Source organism: Oncorhynchus mykiss, chromosome 13 (assembly GCF_013265735.2).
Source record: "Oncorhynchus mykiss isolate Arlee chromosome 13, USDA_OmykA_1.1, whole genome shotgun sequence".
In the NCBI taxonomy this organism is placed as follows: Eukaryota; Metazoa; Chordata; class Actinopteri; order Salmoniformes; family Salmonidae; genus Oncorhynchus; species Oncorhynchus mykiss.
The window spans coordinates 59,459,931-59,475,075 of NC_048577.1; the positions used below are offsets into that span (position 1 = coordinate 59,459,931).

At 48.0% G+C, this 15,145-nt stretch overlaps 1 protein-coding gene across 2 annotated transcripts in view; it reads right to left on the reverse strand.

The window, feature by feature from the left end:
* The window catches only part of LOC110516720 (adenylate cyclase type 9), an 89,240-nt gene extending 77,105 nt beyond the window's left edge, over window positions 1–12,135 (reverse strand). The window contains exons 1-2 of one of the 2 annotated variants that reach the window (XM_036941748.1): window positions 11,312–12,129; window positions 8,268–11,195 (exon numbers count right to left, since the gene is read on the reverse strand). In XM_036941748.1, coding sequence (XP_036797643.1) covers window positions 8,268–10,101 — 1,834 coding nt within the window. In that variant the 5' untranslated portion in view covers window positions 10,102–11,195; window positions 11,312–12,129. Of the gene's footprint in view, window positions 1–8,267 lie in introns of both variants that reach the window. The other variant, XM_036941749.1, reaches the window with a different exon arrangement.
* Between the last annotated feature and the right edge of the window lie 3,010 nt (window positions 12,136–15,145).

Sequence of the window (15,145 nt, forward strand, 5' to 3'; positions counted from 1 at the left end):
ACAGAGACTGCTGCTATAGCTGTGCAGTGTATAGACAGAGACTGCTGCTATAGCTGTGCAGTGTATAGACAGAGACTGCTGCCATAGCTGTGCAGTGTAGACAGAGACTGCTGCTATAGCTGTGCAGTGTATAGACAGAGACTGCTGCATAGCTGTGCAATGTATAGACAGAGACTGCTGCTATAGCTGTGCAGTGTATAGACAGAGACTGCTGCTATAGCTGTGCAGTGTATAGACAGAGACTGCTGCTATAGCTGTGCAGTGTATAGACAGAAACTGCTACTATAGCTGTGCAGTGTATAGACAGAGACTGCTGCTATAGCTGTGCAATGTATAGACAGAGACTGCTGCATAGCTGTGCAATGTATAGACAGAGACTGCTGCTATAGCTGTGCAATGTATAGACAGAGACTGCTGCTATAGCTGTGCAGTGTATAGACAGAGACTGCTGCTATAGCTGTGCAGTGTATAGACAGAGACTGCTGCCATAGCTGTGCAGTGTATAGACAGAGACTGCTGCTATAGCTGTGCAGTGTATAGACAGAGACTGCTGCTATAGCTGTGCAATGTATAGACAGAGACTGCTGCATAGCTGTGCAGTGTATAGACAGAGACTGCTGCTATAGCTGTGCAGTGTATAGACAGAGACTGCTGCTATAGCTGTGCAGTGTATAGACAGAGACTGCTGCCATAGCTGTGCAATGTATAGACAGAGACTGCTGCCATAGCTGTGCAGTGTATAGACAGAGACTGCTGCTATAGCTGTGCAGTGTAGACAGAGACTGCTGCTATAGCTGTGCAGTGTATAGACAGAGACTGCTGCTATAGCTGTGCAGTGTATAGACAGAGACTGCTGCTATAGCTGTGCAATGTATAGACAGAGACTGCTGCTATAGCTGTGCAATGTATAGACAGAGACTGCTGCTATAGCTGTGCAATGTATAGACAGAGACTGCTGCTATAGCTGTGCAGTGTATAGACAGAGACTGCTGCTATAGCTGTGCAGTGTATAGACAGAGACTGCTGCTATAGCTGTGCAGTGTAGACAGAGACTGCTGCTATAGCTGTGCAGTGTGTAGACAGAGACTGCTGCTATAGCTGTGCAGTGTGTAGACAGAGACTGCTGCTATAGCTGTGCAGTGTAGACAGAGACTGCTGCTATAGCTGTGCAGTGTATAGACAGAGACTGCTGCTATAGCTGTGCAGTGTATAGACAGAGACTGCTGCTATAGCTGTGCAGTGTATAGACAGAGACTGCTGCTATAGCTGTGCAATGTATAGACAGAGACTGCTGCTATAGCTGTGCAGTGTATAGACAGAGACTGCTGCTATAGCTGTGCAGTGTATAGACAGAGACTGCTGCTATAGCTGTGCAATGTATAGACAGAGACTGCTGCTATAGCTGTGCAATGTATAGACAGAGACTGCTGCTATAGCTGTGCAGTGTATAGACAGAGACTGCTGCTATAGCTGTGCAGTGTATAGACAGAGACTGCTGCTATAGCTGTGCAATGTATAGACAGAGACTGCTGCTATAGCTGTGCAGTGTATAGACCGAGGCAGGCAACTTGGCACACTATATATGCTGACTAAAGTACACAAATCTTGAAGGTTTGTTCTCACTACGCAATGTTACAATGACCTGACTGTAACCATGAGTCATGGTGTTGAGAAATGGAATGATGGTAAAGTCACACATAGAGCAACACGCCCACACATCAAAGATGCAGTGTGAAATGGCCCTAACAGACAGTATCGGTGAGAGGATGAGGAAGAAGGAGAGAGGGGAGGTGGGGGGGGAGTGAGAGAGGGGGGAGGGAGAGAAAAGCAGAGGTAGTGAGAATGGAGAGGGACAGATGGATGAGAGATAGATGAAGGGAGGGAGGGAGAGAGAGAGAGATGGATGAGAGATAGATGAAGGGAGGGAGGGAGAGATTGGAGAAGGGAAACCAACACTACACAGACGGTCTTGGACAGGCGCCTGGGGACCCGTTAAAAGACACCATTTTCCCTCAGATGGAGAGAGCATAACGGGCCCGACCACTCCATAAAAAATGCAACCATCGTTGGGTTTCAGGTCTTTTTCACGCCTGCTGGTGTGTGTGTGTGTGTGGCCTACTAAAGACACTCCAGGGGCTGCCTGACAAACGGGAGCGGTGGTGTCTCTGACAGAGAAGAATCTTCATTCCTTCCCGCCATCATCCATCATTTACAGCTGACCAGCTGCACCTGCTGAGGCGTCAGCCCCCGCCACCAGCCCGCCGTCAGCCCCCGCCACCAGCCCCCCGCCACCAGCCCGCCGCCACCAGCCCCCCGCCACCAGCCCCCACCACCAGCCGCTGCCATGCTGTGACAATGCTCAGATTGTCTTCATGCTCTGGAATCACACACAGGCATTTACCCTGGTTGGCTCCACTGTGATCCAACATAGGCCTAGAGACACAAAAAAAGGCATGCACGATATATAGTCCTTCCTTATACCAAAACGTTGTCACTATTAAAGTTGGAATAAGAATCTCAGTATTTCTTTCTGCAGTGTCTCAGCCAGAAGCTCGGAATCATGTGATGTACTGCATGACATTGTTCATTTCTTTACTACCCAGGTCAGCCAAACCAGCATCTACCTACGAGCTGGGAAAGGACTTTCCCCTAATGTATATATGTGAAGGCCCCAATGTTTCGTTCTGCAGAGTTCCTCGCCCAGCTTCTAAAAATGATGAGATGTGACACACAAGTCAGCCAGCACAGCATCTACCTACTAGCTGTGAAGGGGACTTTACCCTTGCATGTGGGACGCAGGGTCGTGGGAATGAGCGAGGTGACTCGTCCTTTTGACCTGAAAACCCTGACTATACACTGCAGAGTATATTGATAGAGTATACTGGTAGAGTATGGGGCGGAAGCGTAGCCTAGTGGTTAGAGCGTTGGACCGAAAGGTTGCAAAATCGAATCCCCGAGCTGACAAGGTACAAATCTGTCGTTCTGCCCCTGAACAGGCAGTTAACCCACTGTTCCTAGGCCATCATTGAAAATAAGAATTTGTTCTTAACTGACTTGCAAAGTTAAATCAAGATAAAATAATACTGGTAGTTCCACATATTCATGATATACATGACTCCACGACACACCAACAACAATCTCACTGAATCAAAACATGGTAGGTCCTATCATTGCCCACAATGACAGTTGTGTGGTGTGAGCCTCTGATACTGCTATGGCTGGAGAGCGAAGCAGAATAAAGGGGATTTTCATTTTAGTGGCGGTTCAATCCCTCAGCCTTTCAAACACAGCTACGTTTGGCACCATAACTTCATACTGCTAGGTGATAATGTACTGATTCTCCAGGTGATGAAAAGAGCCATTAAGCCATAGTTTTAGTTCCATCAGAGGTATTTGCATAAAAGCATCAAATAAAAGTGAATTACTGGTCTCTCTGGGGTTATGTGATTTAGCAGGGAGAGAGGGACAGTGTGAGGAATAGAGAGCGTGAAAAGGAAACGGAGAGAGAGAGAGAGAGATAATGGAGACGGAGAGAGAGGCTGAAACGAGGCGGAGCAGATGCACTGTAAATTGCTGACATCTCCATTTATAAAGAAAAGCTGTTACATAAATAGTTGCACTTATTTATTTATTTCTATTTCACCTTTATTTAACCAGGTAGGCCAGTTGAGAACACCTTTATTTAACCAGGTAGGCCAGTTGAGAACACCTTTATTTAACCAGGTAGGCCAGTTGAGAACACCTTTATTTAACCAGGTAGGCTAGTTGAGAACACCTTTATTTAACCAGGTAGGCTAGTTGAGAACACCTTTATTTAACCAGGTAGGCTAGTTGAGAACACCTTTATTTAACCAGGTAGGCCAGTTGAGAACAAGTTCTCATTTACAACTGCGACCTGGCCAAGATAAAGCAAAGCAGTGCGACACAAACAACAGAGTTACACATGGAATAAACAAACGTACAGTCAATAACCCAATAGAAAAATCTATGTACAGTGTGTGCAAATGTAATAAGATTAGGGAGGTAAGGCAATAAATAGGCCATAGTGGCGAAATAATTACAATTTAGCAATTAAACACTGGAGTGATGGATAGTGCAGAAGATGAATGTGCAAGTAGAGATACTGGGGTGCAATGTAGCAACAACAAAAAAATAACAATATGGGAATGAGGTAGTTGGGTGGGCTATTTACAGATGGGCTGTGTACAGGTGCAATGATCGGTAAGCTGCTCTGACAGCCGATGCTTAAATTTAGTGAGGGAGATATAAGACTCCAGCTTCAGTGATTTTTGCAATTCGTTCCAGTCATTGGCAGCAGAGAACTGGAAGGAAAGGCGGCCAAAGGACGAGTTGGCTTCGGGGATGACCCGTGAAATATAACTGCTACGGGTGGGTGCTGCTATGGTGACCAGTGAGCTGAGATAAGGCATGGCTTTACCTAGCAAAGACTTATAGATGACCTGGAGCCAGTGGTTTTGGCGATGAATATGAAGCGAGGGCCAGTCAACAAGAGCATACAGGTCGCAGTGGTGGGTAGTATATGGGGCTTTGGTGACAAAACGGATTGCACTGTGATAGACTACATCCAGTTTGTTGAGCAGAGTGTTGGAGGCTATTTTGTAAATGACATTGCCGAAGTCAAGGATCGGTAGGATAGTCAGTTTTACGAGGGTATGTTTGGCATCATGAGTGAAGGATGCTTTGTTGTGGAATAGGAATTCAATTCTAGATTTAAATTTGGATTGGAGATGCTTAACGTGAGTCTGGAAGGAGAGTTTACAGTCTAACCAGACATCTAGGTATTTGTAGTTGTCCACATATTGTAAGTCAGAACTGTCAAGTGTAGTGATGCTAGACGGGTGGGCAGGTGTGGGCAGCGATCGGTTGAAGAGCATGCATTTAGTTTCACTTACATTTAAGAGTAGTTGGAGGCCATGGAAGGAGAGTTGTATGGCATTGAAGCTCGTCTGGAGGTTAGTTAACACAGTGTCCAAAGAGGGGCCAGAAGTATACAGAATGGTGTCGTCTTCGTAGAGGTGGATCAGAGAATCACCAGCAGCAAGATCGACATCATTGATGTATACAGAGAAAAGAATCAGCCCGAAAACTGAAGCCTGTGGCACCCCCATAGAGACTGTCAGAGGACCGGACAACAGGCCCTATGATTTGACACACTGAACTCTATCTGACAAGTAGTTAGTGAACCGGACGAGGCAGTTACTTGACAAACCAAGGCTGTTGAGTCTGCTGAAAATAATGGGGTGTTTGACAGAGTCGAATGCCTTGGCCAAGTCGATGAAGACGGCTGCACAGTCTTGTCTTTTATCGATGGTGGTTATGATATCGTTTAGGACCTTGAATGTGGCTGAGGTGCACCCATGACCCTCGTGGAAACCAGATTGCATAGCGGAGAAGGTACAGTGGTATTCGAAGACTTTAGAAAGGCCGGGTAGGATAGATATAGGTCTGTAACAGTTTGGGTCTATAGTGTCTCCCCCTAAGGAAATTGTCTCACTAAGGTAAGACAATCCCTTGGAGGTTCAGAGCCAGGGTAAGAGAACAGGGTCACATTGAGGACGACGTCTGGGTGGCAGACAGGCAGGCAGGCAGTATAACTGAACAGGGAACAGAAATAAGGGGGAGGACGGGAGACAGAGGGGTACAACAGTCTGTTTGTGGTTCAGTGTCAGATAAAACCAACACCCAGTCAGCCACAAAGGGCACCTCCCAACAGACTGAACCCCCCTGTCCCTGATGTCCCCAGCGTATGACATATGACACTGTGAAACAGGTGCTGACCTTGACCAGTGCCAGGCTCCACGTGTCTCGCAATCACGAACAACAAAGAGGGAACCACCAATCACCTTTGATGTAGTGTCCCGACTGGCCCTGTATAAAGCTCTCATTCAGAACAGAAATGGGTGCACCGTTCTGCAGCACATAAACAACACAGCATAAAGGTGTTTACATTAAAACCACATAGGTTTACTAAGTGAAAATGAACAGCCGTACTGTCCTTATTACTGCTGCCTGTGTTGCGAAACTGCCGTTAGGTGACCTTGCTGCATCAGTAGAGGACCGATAGATTACAATTATTCAAATGGTCACCCAGACTATTGACATTGACCCCCCCCACACCTTTGTTCTACACTGCTGCTACTCGCCTTTTATTATCCATGCATAGTCACTTTACCCCTACCGTCAAATGACCTCGACTAACCTGTACCCCCTGCACATTGACTCGGTACCGGTACCTCCTGCACGTTGACTCGGTACCGGTACCCCCTGCACGTTGACTCGGTACCGGTACCCCCTGCACGTTGACTCGGTACCGGTACCCCCTGCACATTGACTCGGTACCGGTACCCCCTGCACATTGACTCGGTACCGGTACCCCCTGCACGTTGCCTCGGTACCGGTACCCCCTGTACGTTGACTCGGTACCGGTACCCCCTGCACATTGACTCGGTACCGGTACCCCCTGCACGTTGACTCGGTACCGGTACCCCCTGCACGTTGACTCGGTACCGGTACCCCCTGCACGTTGACTCGGTACCGGTACCCCCTGCACGTTGACTCGGTACCGGTACCCCCTGCACGTTGACTCGGTACCGGTACCCCCTGTACGTTGCCTCGGTACCGGTACCCCCTGTACATTGACTCGGTACCGGTACCCCCTGTACATTGACTCGGTACCGGTACCCCCTGTACATTGACTCGGTACCGGTACCCCCTGTACATTGACTCGGTACCGGTACCCCCTGTACGTTGCCTCGGTACCGGTACCCCCTGTACATTGACTCGGTACCGGTACCCCCTGTACGTTGACTCGGTACCGGTACCCCCTGTACGTTGACTCGGTACCGGTACCCCCTGTACATTGACTCGGTACCGGTACCCCCTGTACATTGACTCGGTACCGGTACCCCCTGTACGTTGACTCGGTACCGGTACCCCCTGCACGTTGACTCGGTACCGGTACCCCCTGCACGTTGACTCGGTACCGGTACCCCCTGCACATTGACTCGGTACCGGTACCCCCTGCACGTTGCCTCGGTACCGGTACCCCCTGCACGTTGACTCGGTACCGGTACCCCCTGCACGTTGACTCGGTACCGGTACCCCCTGTACGTTGCCTCGGTACCGGTACCCCCTGTACGTTGCCTCGGTACCGGTACCCCCTGTACATTGACTCGGTACCGGTACCCCCTGTACATTGACTCGGTACCGGTACCCCCTGTACATTGACTCGTTGTTGTTATGTCATTTCCTTGTGTTACCTTTTGATTACATTTTTTTACTTTAGTTTATTCAGTAAATATTTTCTTAACTCTATTTCTTAAACTGCATTGTTGGTTAAGGGCTTGTAAGTCAGCATTTCATGGTAAAGGCTACACCTGTTGTATTCGGCGCATGTGACAAATAACATTTTATTTGATAGAGAGGCCATCAGTAAGGCAGAACAAGAAAAGTCCCAGCATATGTTAAAATGTTCCACTGCATAGAGAGATCAATATCAATACTGCTTCTGACTCTCTCCATGCCATGCTAAACAAATACACAAGACTGGATATCATGTTACATTTAGCCATCACTAAAACATCTCAATCTGTGCTTAACTCCTGACAGCCAGGCAATACTGGAACGCTTAAGGAAAAGTACTTTCAAGTACTACTTAAGTCGTTTTTTGGGGTTTCTGTGCTTCACCATTAACATTTGTGACAACTTATACTTCACTACATACATTTTTTTAAATGATGTAGTTTTTAGTCTGTACAGTTTCGCTGACACCCAAAAAGTACTCGTTACATTTTGAATACTTAGCAGGACAGTGAAACTGTCCAATTCACTCACTTACCAAGAGAAAAGCCCGGGTCATTCCTACTGACTCTGATCTGGCGGACTCACCAAACACACATGCGTCATTTGTAAATGTCTGAGTGTTAGTATGTTCCCCTGGCTAGCCAAAACGTGCTGTCTGGTTTGCTTAATATATAGAATGTGAAATGATTTATACTTTTACTTTTGATACTTAAGTATATTTAAAACCAAATACTTTTAGACTTACTCAAGTACTATTTTACTAAGTACTATTTTACTATTTTACTATTTTACTGGGTGACTTGAGTAATTTTCTATTAAGGTGCCTTTACTTTTACTCAAGTATGACATTTGGGTACTTTTTCCACCACTGAAAGCAATCACATAAATCACAACCCATTCCCACAGATGTGCAATCCCCGCCTTGCAACCAGCTGGTCACGTACCTTTCAGCTGGTCCGCCACCACGCTCTGTCCAACCCTCTCAGTGACCCGTCCGTTCTCCCGCTGGTACCGGTCATCCAAAAAGTTGGCGGTGGCCTCTGATAGGTGCACCTTCCCGGCCACGCCCAGTTGCTCCATCAAATTGGCCAGGTTCACGTCGTTGGACCACACGTCGAACTTAAATCGCTTCATCCCGAGGATACCGCACAGGACAGTGCCCGTGTGGACGCCCACCCTCATGTTAACCATCTCGCTCTTCTCCTGGCAGAACTGTTCGATGGCTTGGATCATGCCCAGCCCCATCTCTACGCAGCAGTAGGCATGGTCAGCCCGAGGTTCAGGGCAGCCTGCCACGCAGTAGTAGCAGTCCCCGAGGGTGCTTATCTTCTCACAGCACGTCAGCTCACACAGCCGGTCAAAACGTCCAAAGAGGTCATTGAGGAGCCCCACCAAGGCGTGGGCCGACTTGTTGGCAGACATCTTGGTGAAGCCTACGATATCCGCAAAGAGGATGCTGACGGGCTCCATGCGCTTCATGTTGAAGGGTCTGAAGATGATCTGGCCTCTCGGGATTGAGGTCTTATTCCTCTTGTTGTTCTTGGGACTGGAGATGACGGCCGCCGCGCCGCTGCTGGAGTAGCGCTTGGCCGAGCTCCCGCCCGCCAAGCCTTCCTCGTCGCCCTGCTTCATCAGGTCGTCGGCCACCCTCCGAGGCATCACCGAGTGGATCATGCGTTCTTTCAGCGCCTTCTCCACCTCCAGGTCCTTGCCGTGCATGATGGCCTGGCCCACCTTGAGGAAGGTACTTCGCGATCGCACCTCAGACATGATGAAAAGGTGGATGCCGATGGCATGGGCGCACAGGTGGAGCAAAGCTTTGGCTGGCCCCAGCCAGCGTAGAGTGTCCCAGTCAGACCCCTCCATGGCCTGGCTCCAACCATCCCCAGCAGCCTGGGTGAGGTGAAGCCATCCCAGAGCCTCGAAGAGCACAGAGTAGAGAAGTCCCAGTAGCACCGAGGCATAGAGTCGGACGTGGAGGACGCTGTAGAGTAGCAGCAGCACCTCCATGCCCAGGGAGAAGGTCCCTACTGGAGATAGGCAGGCGCTGCCCGTGGGTAAGTCCCGGTTGAAGGTCACATTTCTGGGCTCCATGCCACTGAAGTCCCCCACATCCTCCACCACATCCTCAGGAGGGAGGGTCTCCAGGTCCCTGAAGCCGGCTGTCTGGATCTGGGGTGCCAGGGTGAGGGCAAAAGTCACCACGATGAGCAGCAGTGACGCCTGGTTGTAGCAGCGGACGTAGATCCTTGTGAACGTCAAAAGGAAGAGGAGGAGGCAGAAGAGGAGGAAGCAGGCGGTGGGGACGAGGAAGGCAGTTCGGTCACACCGGTCGGGGTTGGCACTGAAGTACACCCCCCAGAGGAGGCTGGCGGCGAACAGGTAGAAGAGGACGTAGCGGAACCTCCGCTGGGTCTGGGGAAAGCACCTCTCCCTGCATGCCTCCTCCAGGATGGGAGAGTCAAACTTTGGGTCCCAGAAGTGCCCCGCAGACCTTTCGAACAGCTGGGGCATCTTCCTCTGGGTTCGCAGCCCCTTAACCACGGGCCTGAGAACCCCGGACTCTCCCGAGCTGCAGCTAGAGGAGATGCTGTACTTGCAGTGTTTGGACCCACTCCCCATGAAGCCTCCTCCCATGCCACCCAGCGCCCCGGCTCCTCCTCCGTGCTTGTGTTTGACACTACTGCTGATCCTCACGGAGACGCTGCCCTCGCCGCTTGAGTCACAGCTCACCTCTGTGTTGTGAGGCAGCAGCTGCTGATGTTGGGGGGATGCCATGTTGCTTTTTAATCTAACAGAAATTCGACAACAATAGAGCGAATTGCTATTTGCAAGGCAATGTAGGCTATGAATGTATTGAGTGTGGTACCCTCTAGACTAGAACAAATAAATTATGCACTAACAGAAAACATCTCCAGAGAAAAAGTCTGACAGTTAGCCTGTACTGAATTTTGATCTGTTAATTATTGCCCCTCATGACGTCAATACTCACATTCTTATACCTTCCCCTCTGTTTTGACGCACTTGTGTCGGCACAGTTCATTCTGTTCCAGTCCAAGTACTAACAACTGTTTTTGACTCATTGAAAAAGATTTGGGGAGAAGTCAAAATCTTACATAACATAATTATGTTGACTGTAGAAACCTAGTTGTGTAATACTACTTTAGTAGTATTCAGTAGCATTTCAGTAGTATTTCCAAGGCTCTCCCCTGACTAAATAGCCGACTGTAGACTACTGGTATATTGGGACAAATTCTTCAGATAATGACAACTGAAACCTGGATCAAATTCCTTCATGCTCTCACTACTTGGCTGCCTGCATAGCCATTCTTTGTACATGCACTGTCAAAATAATCCTCCATTGATTTTAGATCCCGTCTGCATTTATATTTGTCTCTACAGAACTGTAGCCTCCTGCCTGTCCTCTCTTATATGTTCTATATTACATGGTAATGCTTTTAAGCAAGTAGAATATAATGCATTCAGAAATTGCTTCCAATTTACAGTGATATATGAGAAAAATAATAATTTCAAACTTCACGCGTGAACACTTAGTGTGTATAGAACTTTATCCCATATTCCCCAAATGAACCCAAGCACCGTCGTTGTAAAGGCATTGCAAGAAAAGCCACAGTTACGGAACTATTGTTTGACATGTGCTGGGTTATTTAAGGCGGAAATGTCTTCCCATTAACAAGAAAGAGAAAACAAACACTGACGTCTAATGCCCATTATCCTTCTTTACCCACATGCTCTTGCTGTGATTGGGAAAAGGCCTATTCGTAAGTATTTCCATGGATGGAGCCCCGTCCTTTCCTGAGGTCCCTCTCCGGAATTTCCAAAGCTGCGCCTCCAATTCCCGGGGATCCACGCTGACAGAAGTGGGCAATTTTAAGAGGACAAGTTGGCAGAGCAAAAAGCTGCAAAATGTAGTAGACCTACAATTTAATTGGAGATCAAGTGTAAGCCTACACGCGCAAATACCTACTTTATTGGATCCATCCCATGCTCAGTCTGTGTTGAGTAAATATTGTTTTGATAATACAAGAACAGTCAAGTCAACATAACATTTATTTGAATTTCCTGATAACTGGCACTGATTTCTCCCATAATTCCACGAGTGACCGGCAATTGAATTGTCAGTAAACTTCAGTCTGCCATCCATACAGGGCCACGGCGGAAGCCAGTCTTGGTTGTATGTAGCCCCTTTCCGTCCTCCTTTGCTCGTTTGATGGAAACTTTTCCCACGCCACTATTCTTCCCATTGAGTCGCAGACGAATAGCAAGTGGAGAATATGGGCTAATTACCAGCTTTCTCCCTTCCTCGTATCCCCCGGACACCGAGTCCTCCCTGAACAGACAAGCGGCTCCTTGATCCCCCACTTTAACTCAATTGCATGAAGAAGCAGACGTCTGTTTCTTCTGTCCAAATACTTCAATTGTATTCAAGGCAGATTTGCGGGTTTCGCTATTTAAACGCACTTCCCGTCCGATCCTCTCTATCCCTTTGAGATGTTCTTCTATTCCCCGTTGTCTGGCCATTCACCGGTCTTTCTTTCCAGAAGAGGCACAATGGATACCGCTGTAAAGCGTTATGTGAGCTATCTAAGCACAGTTAAAAAAACAGCCCCGGTACCACCATCTTCACGGAGATTTCAGAATCCGCCGTCCACCCGCATGCATGTGTATAAATGTGTGCGACTGACTGTGGGTCAGAGAGGGACGAGAGTAGTGACAGGGGGGCGGACGTGTTTAGGTGCGTGCACGCAAAAGCGAGAAAGGGAAAGACTGGAGGGTGGCGAGCACGTATTCAGGGATAGGTGGGGTGTCCTTTTCTTTTTTACCCGCAGTGAGCGCGTCGGAGCGCGTCGGAGCACGCCCTCACCTCGCCAGCCACATTCTCGAAGAGATGTGGGCTTTTCACTCACTATCACAGATGACCACCGGTGTTTTTATCCGTAGTGTGGGTATTCGTGGAACCATGACAAAGTGAGTATGGAGGCGTGCTAGGGCGGGGTGCAGCCTTGAACAAAGACAGCAGCAACCCCCAGGGAGAACATCTCCCTTATGATATTATTAACGGTGCCATGTCCCCAGGCTTCAATATTAGGAACAAACTATTACAATCAAATGTCATGGGAAATGTTAGCCCACTAAATCTATTAATATCACCTGTCATTTCTATTGCTCTATTTATTCTCTATTTATTATGCACTCCTCCCCATGCATTCATTATAGACTTAGAAAGTGACATTGGAAGGTTTGTATAGGCTACTGTATGTAGGCTTCAACTGTAGTCTAGGAGTGAACTTTACAGTTGAGTATTGCAGTGGTGTAAATTACTTAAGTAAAAGTACTTTAAAGAACTACTGAAGCCGTTTTTGAGGTTCTACTAATATTTTTGACAACTTTACTACAATCCTGAAGAATATCATGTACCTTTTACATGTTCCCTGACACCCAAAAGTACTCATTACATTTAGAATGTTTAGCAGGAAGGAAGATGGTCCAATTCACACACTTATCAAGAGAACCTAGTCATCCCTACTGCCGCTGATCTGACAGACTCACTAAACAGAGAACATCCCTAGTCATCCCTACTGCCTCTGATCTGGCAGACTCACTAAACAGAGAACATCCCTAGTCATCCCTACTGCCTCTGATCTGGCAGACTCACTAAACAGAGAACATCCCTAGTCATCCCTACTGCCTCTGATCTGACAGACTCACTAAACAGAGAACATCCCTAGTCATCCCTACTGCCTCTGATCTGACAGACTCACTAAACAGAGAACATCCCTAGTCATCCCTACTGCCTCTGATCTGGCAGACTCACTAAACAGAGAACATCCCTAGTCATCCCTACTGCCTCTGATCTGGCAGACTCACTAAACAGAGAACATCCCTAGTCATCCCTACTGCCTCTGATCTGGCAGACTCACTAAACAGAGAACATCCCTAGTCATCCCTACTGCCTCTGATCTGACAGACTCACTAAACAGAGAACATCCCTAGTCATCCCTACTGCCTCTGATCTGGCAGACTCACTAAACAGAGAACATCCCTAGTCATCCCTACTGCCTCTGATCTGGCAGACTCACTAAACAGAGAACATCCCTAGTCATCCCTACTGCCTCTGATCTGACAGACTCACTAAACAGAGAACATCCCTAGTCATCCCTACTGCCGCTGATCTGGCAGACTCACTAAACAGAGAACATCCCTAGTCATCCCTACTGCCTCTGATCTGGCAGACTCACTAAACAGAGAACATCCCTAGTCATCCCTACTGCCTCTGATCTGGCAGACTCACTAAACAGAGAACATCCCTAGTCATCCCTACTGCCTCTGATCTGACAGACTCACTAAACAGAGAACATCCCTAGTCATCCCTACTGCCTCTGATCTGGCAGACTCACTAAACAGAGAACATCCCTAGTCATCCCTACTGCCTCTGATCTGGCAGACTCACTAAACAGAGAACATCCCTAGTCATCCCTACTGCCTCTGATCTGACAGACTCACTAAACAGAGAACATCCCTAGTCATCCCTACTGCCTCTGATCTGGCAGACTCACTAAACAGAGAACATCCCTAGTCATCCCTACTGCCTCTGATCTGACAGACTCACTAAACAGAGAACATCCCTAGTCATCCCTACTGCCTCTGATCTGGCAGACACACTTATCAAGAGAACATCCCTAGTCATCCCTACTGCCTCTGATATGGCAGACTCACTAAACACAAATGCTTTGTTTGTACATGGTGTCTAAGTGTGGAGAATGCCCCTGGCTCAGTGGCGACCCATCATTCAGGGCTGGTGGGGCAGAGTCCCACCTGGTTTGAGCCCTGCCTGTTTCAACATGTTATTTTAGCATTACTGTGTGACACATATCAGTTTGCAAACAATGTAAAAACACATTTGCAGGTGTTTCAGCCTGGTTCAGTGCTTTTTGTGGTGGAGGGGCAGCCAGCGGAAAATACAGAGTGTAGGGGTTAGTAATCTTCTATAGTTGTACCATGATTGGCTCAGTGTTCCGTCACTCATGGGGACACTACATCACTGCCAAATCTACAGGGAGAGCTAGAAAGTTCAAGCCCCTTGGGCACTGCCATAGATTTACATAGAAGTGCCCATCCAAAAAGGCTCAAGGTCGTTGGCCACAGATAAAATTACGTCAAATCACATTATATCTACCGTAGCTTTGATTGTACATGTCAACATCATACTTTCAAAATCTTAGCTAGCAAGTAAGACAAGTAGTCATCATCATGAATCACATTGACACTGGCAAATCGTTTTCAATCCTTGTCATATGAAGAGAAATTCTAGATAAAACCTATTGGTGGTCATCGGCCATTGGACATAAACATTACACAACAAGTTGGAAATTGCAAATTCAACAATGAGTGGGTTGGAAGGAATCAGTGTCAACTGCAAGTGTTGCAAAGCAATTAGTATTTCGCTTCCCCTGCCTGCTATTCCCCTGCCTGCTATTCCCCTGCCTGCTATTCCCCTGCCTGCTATTCCCCTGCCTGCTATTCCCCTGCCTGCTATTCCCCTTCCTGCTATTCCCCTGCCTGCTATTCCCCTGCCTGCTATTCTCCTGCCTGCTATTCTCCTTCCTGCTATTCCCCTGCCTGCTATTCCCCTGCCTGCTATTCCCCTGCCTGCTATTCCCCTGCCTGCTATTCTCCTTCCTGCTATTCCTCTGCCTGCTATTCTCCTTCCTGCTATTCTCCTTCCTGCTATTCCCCTGCCTGCTATTCTCCTGCCAGCTATTCTCCTTCCTGCTATTCCCCTGCCTGCTATTCCCCTGCC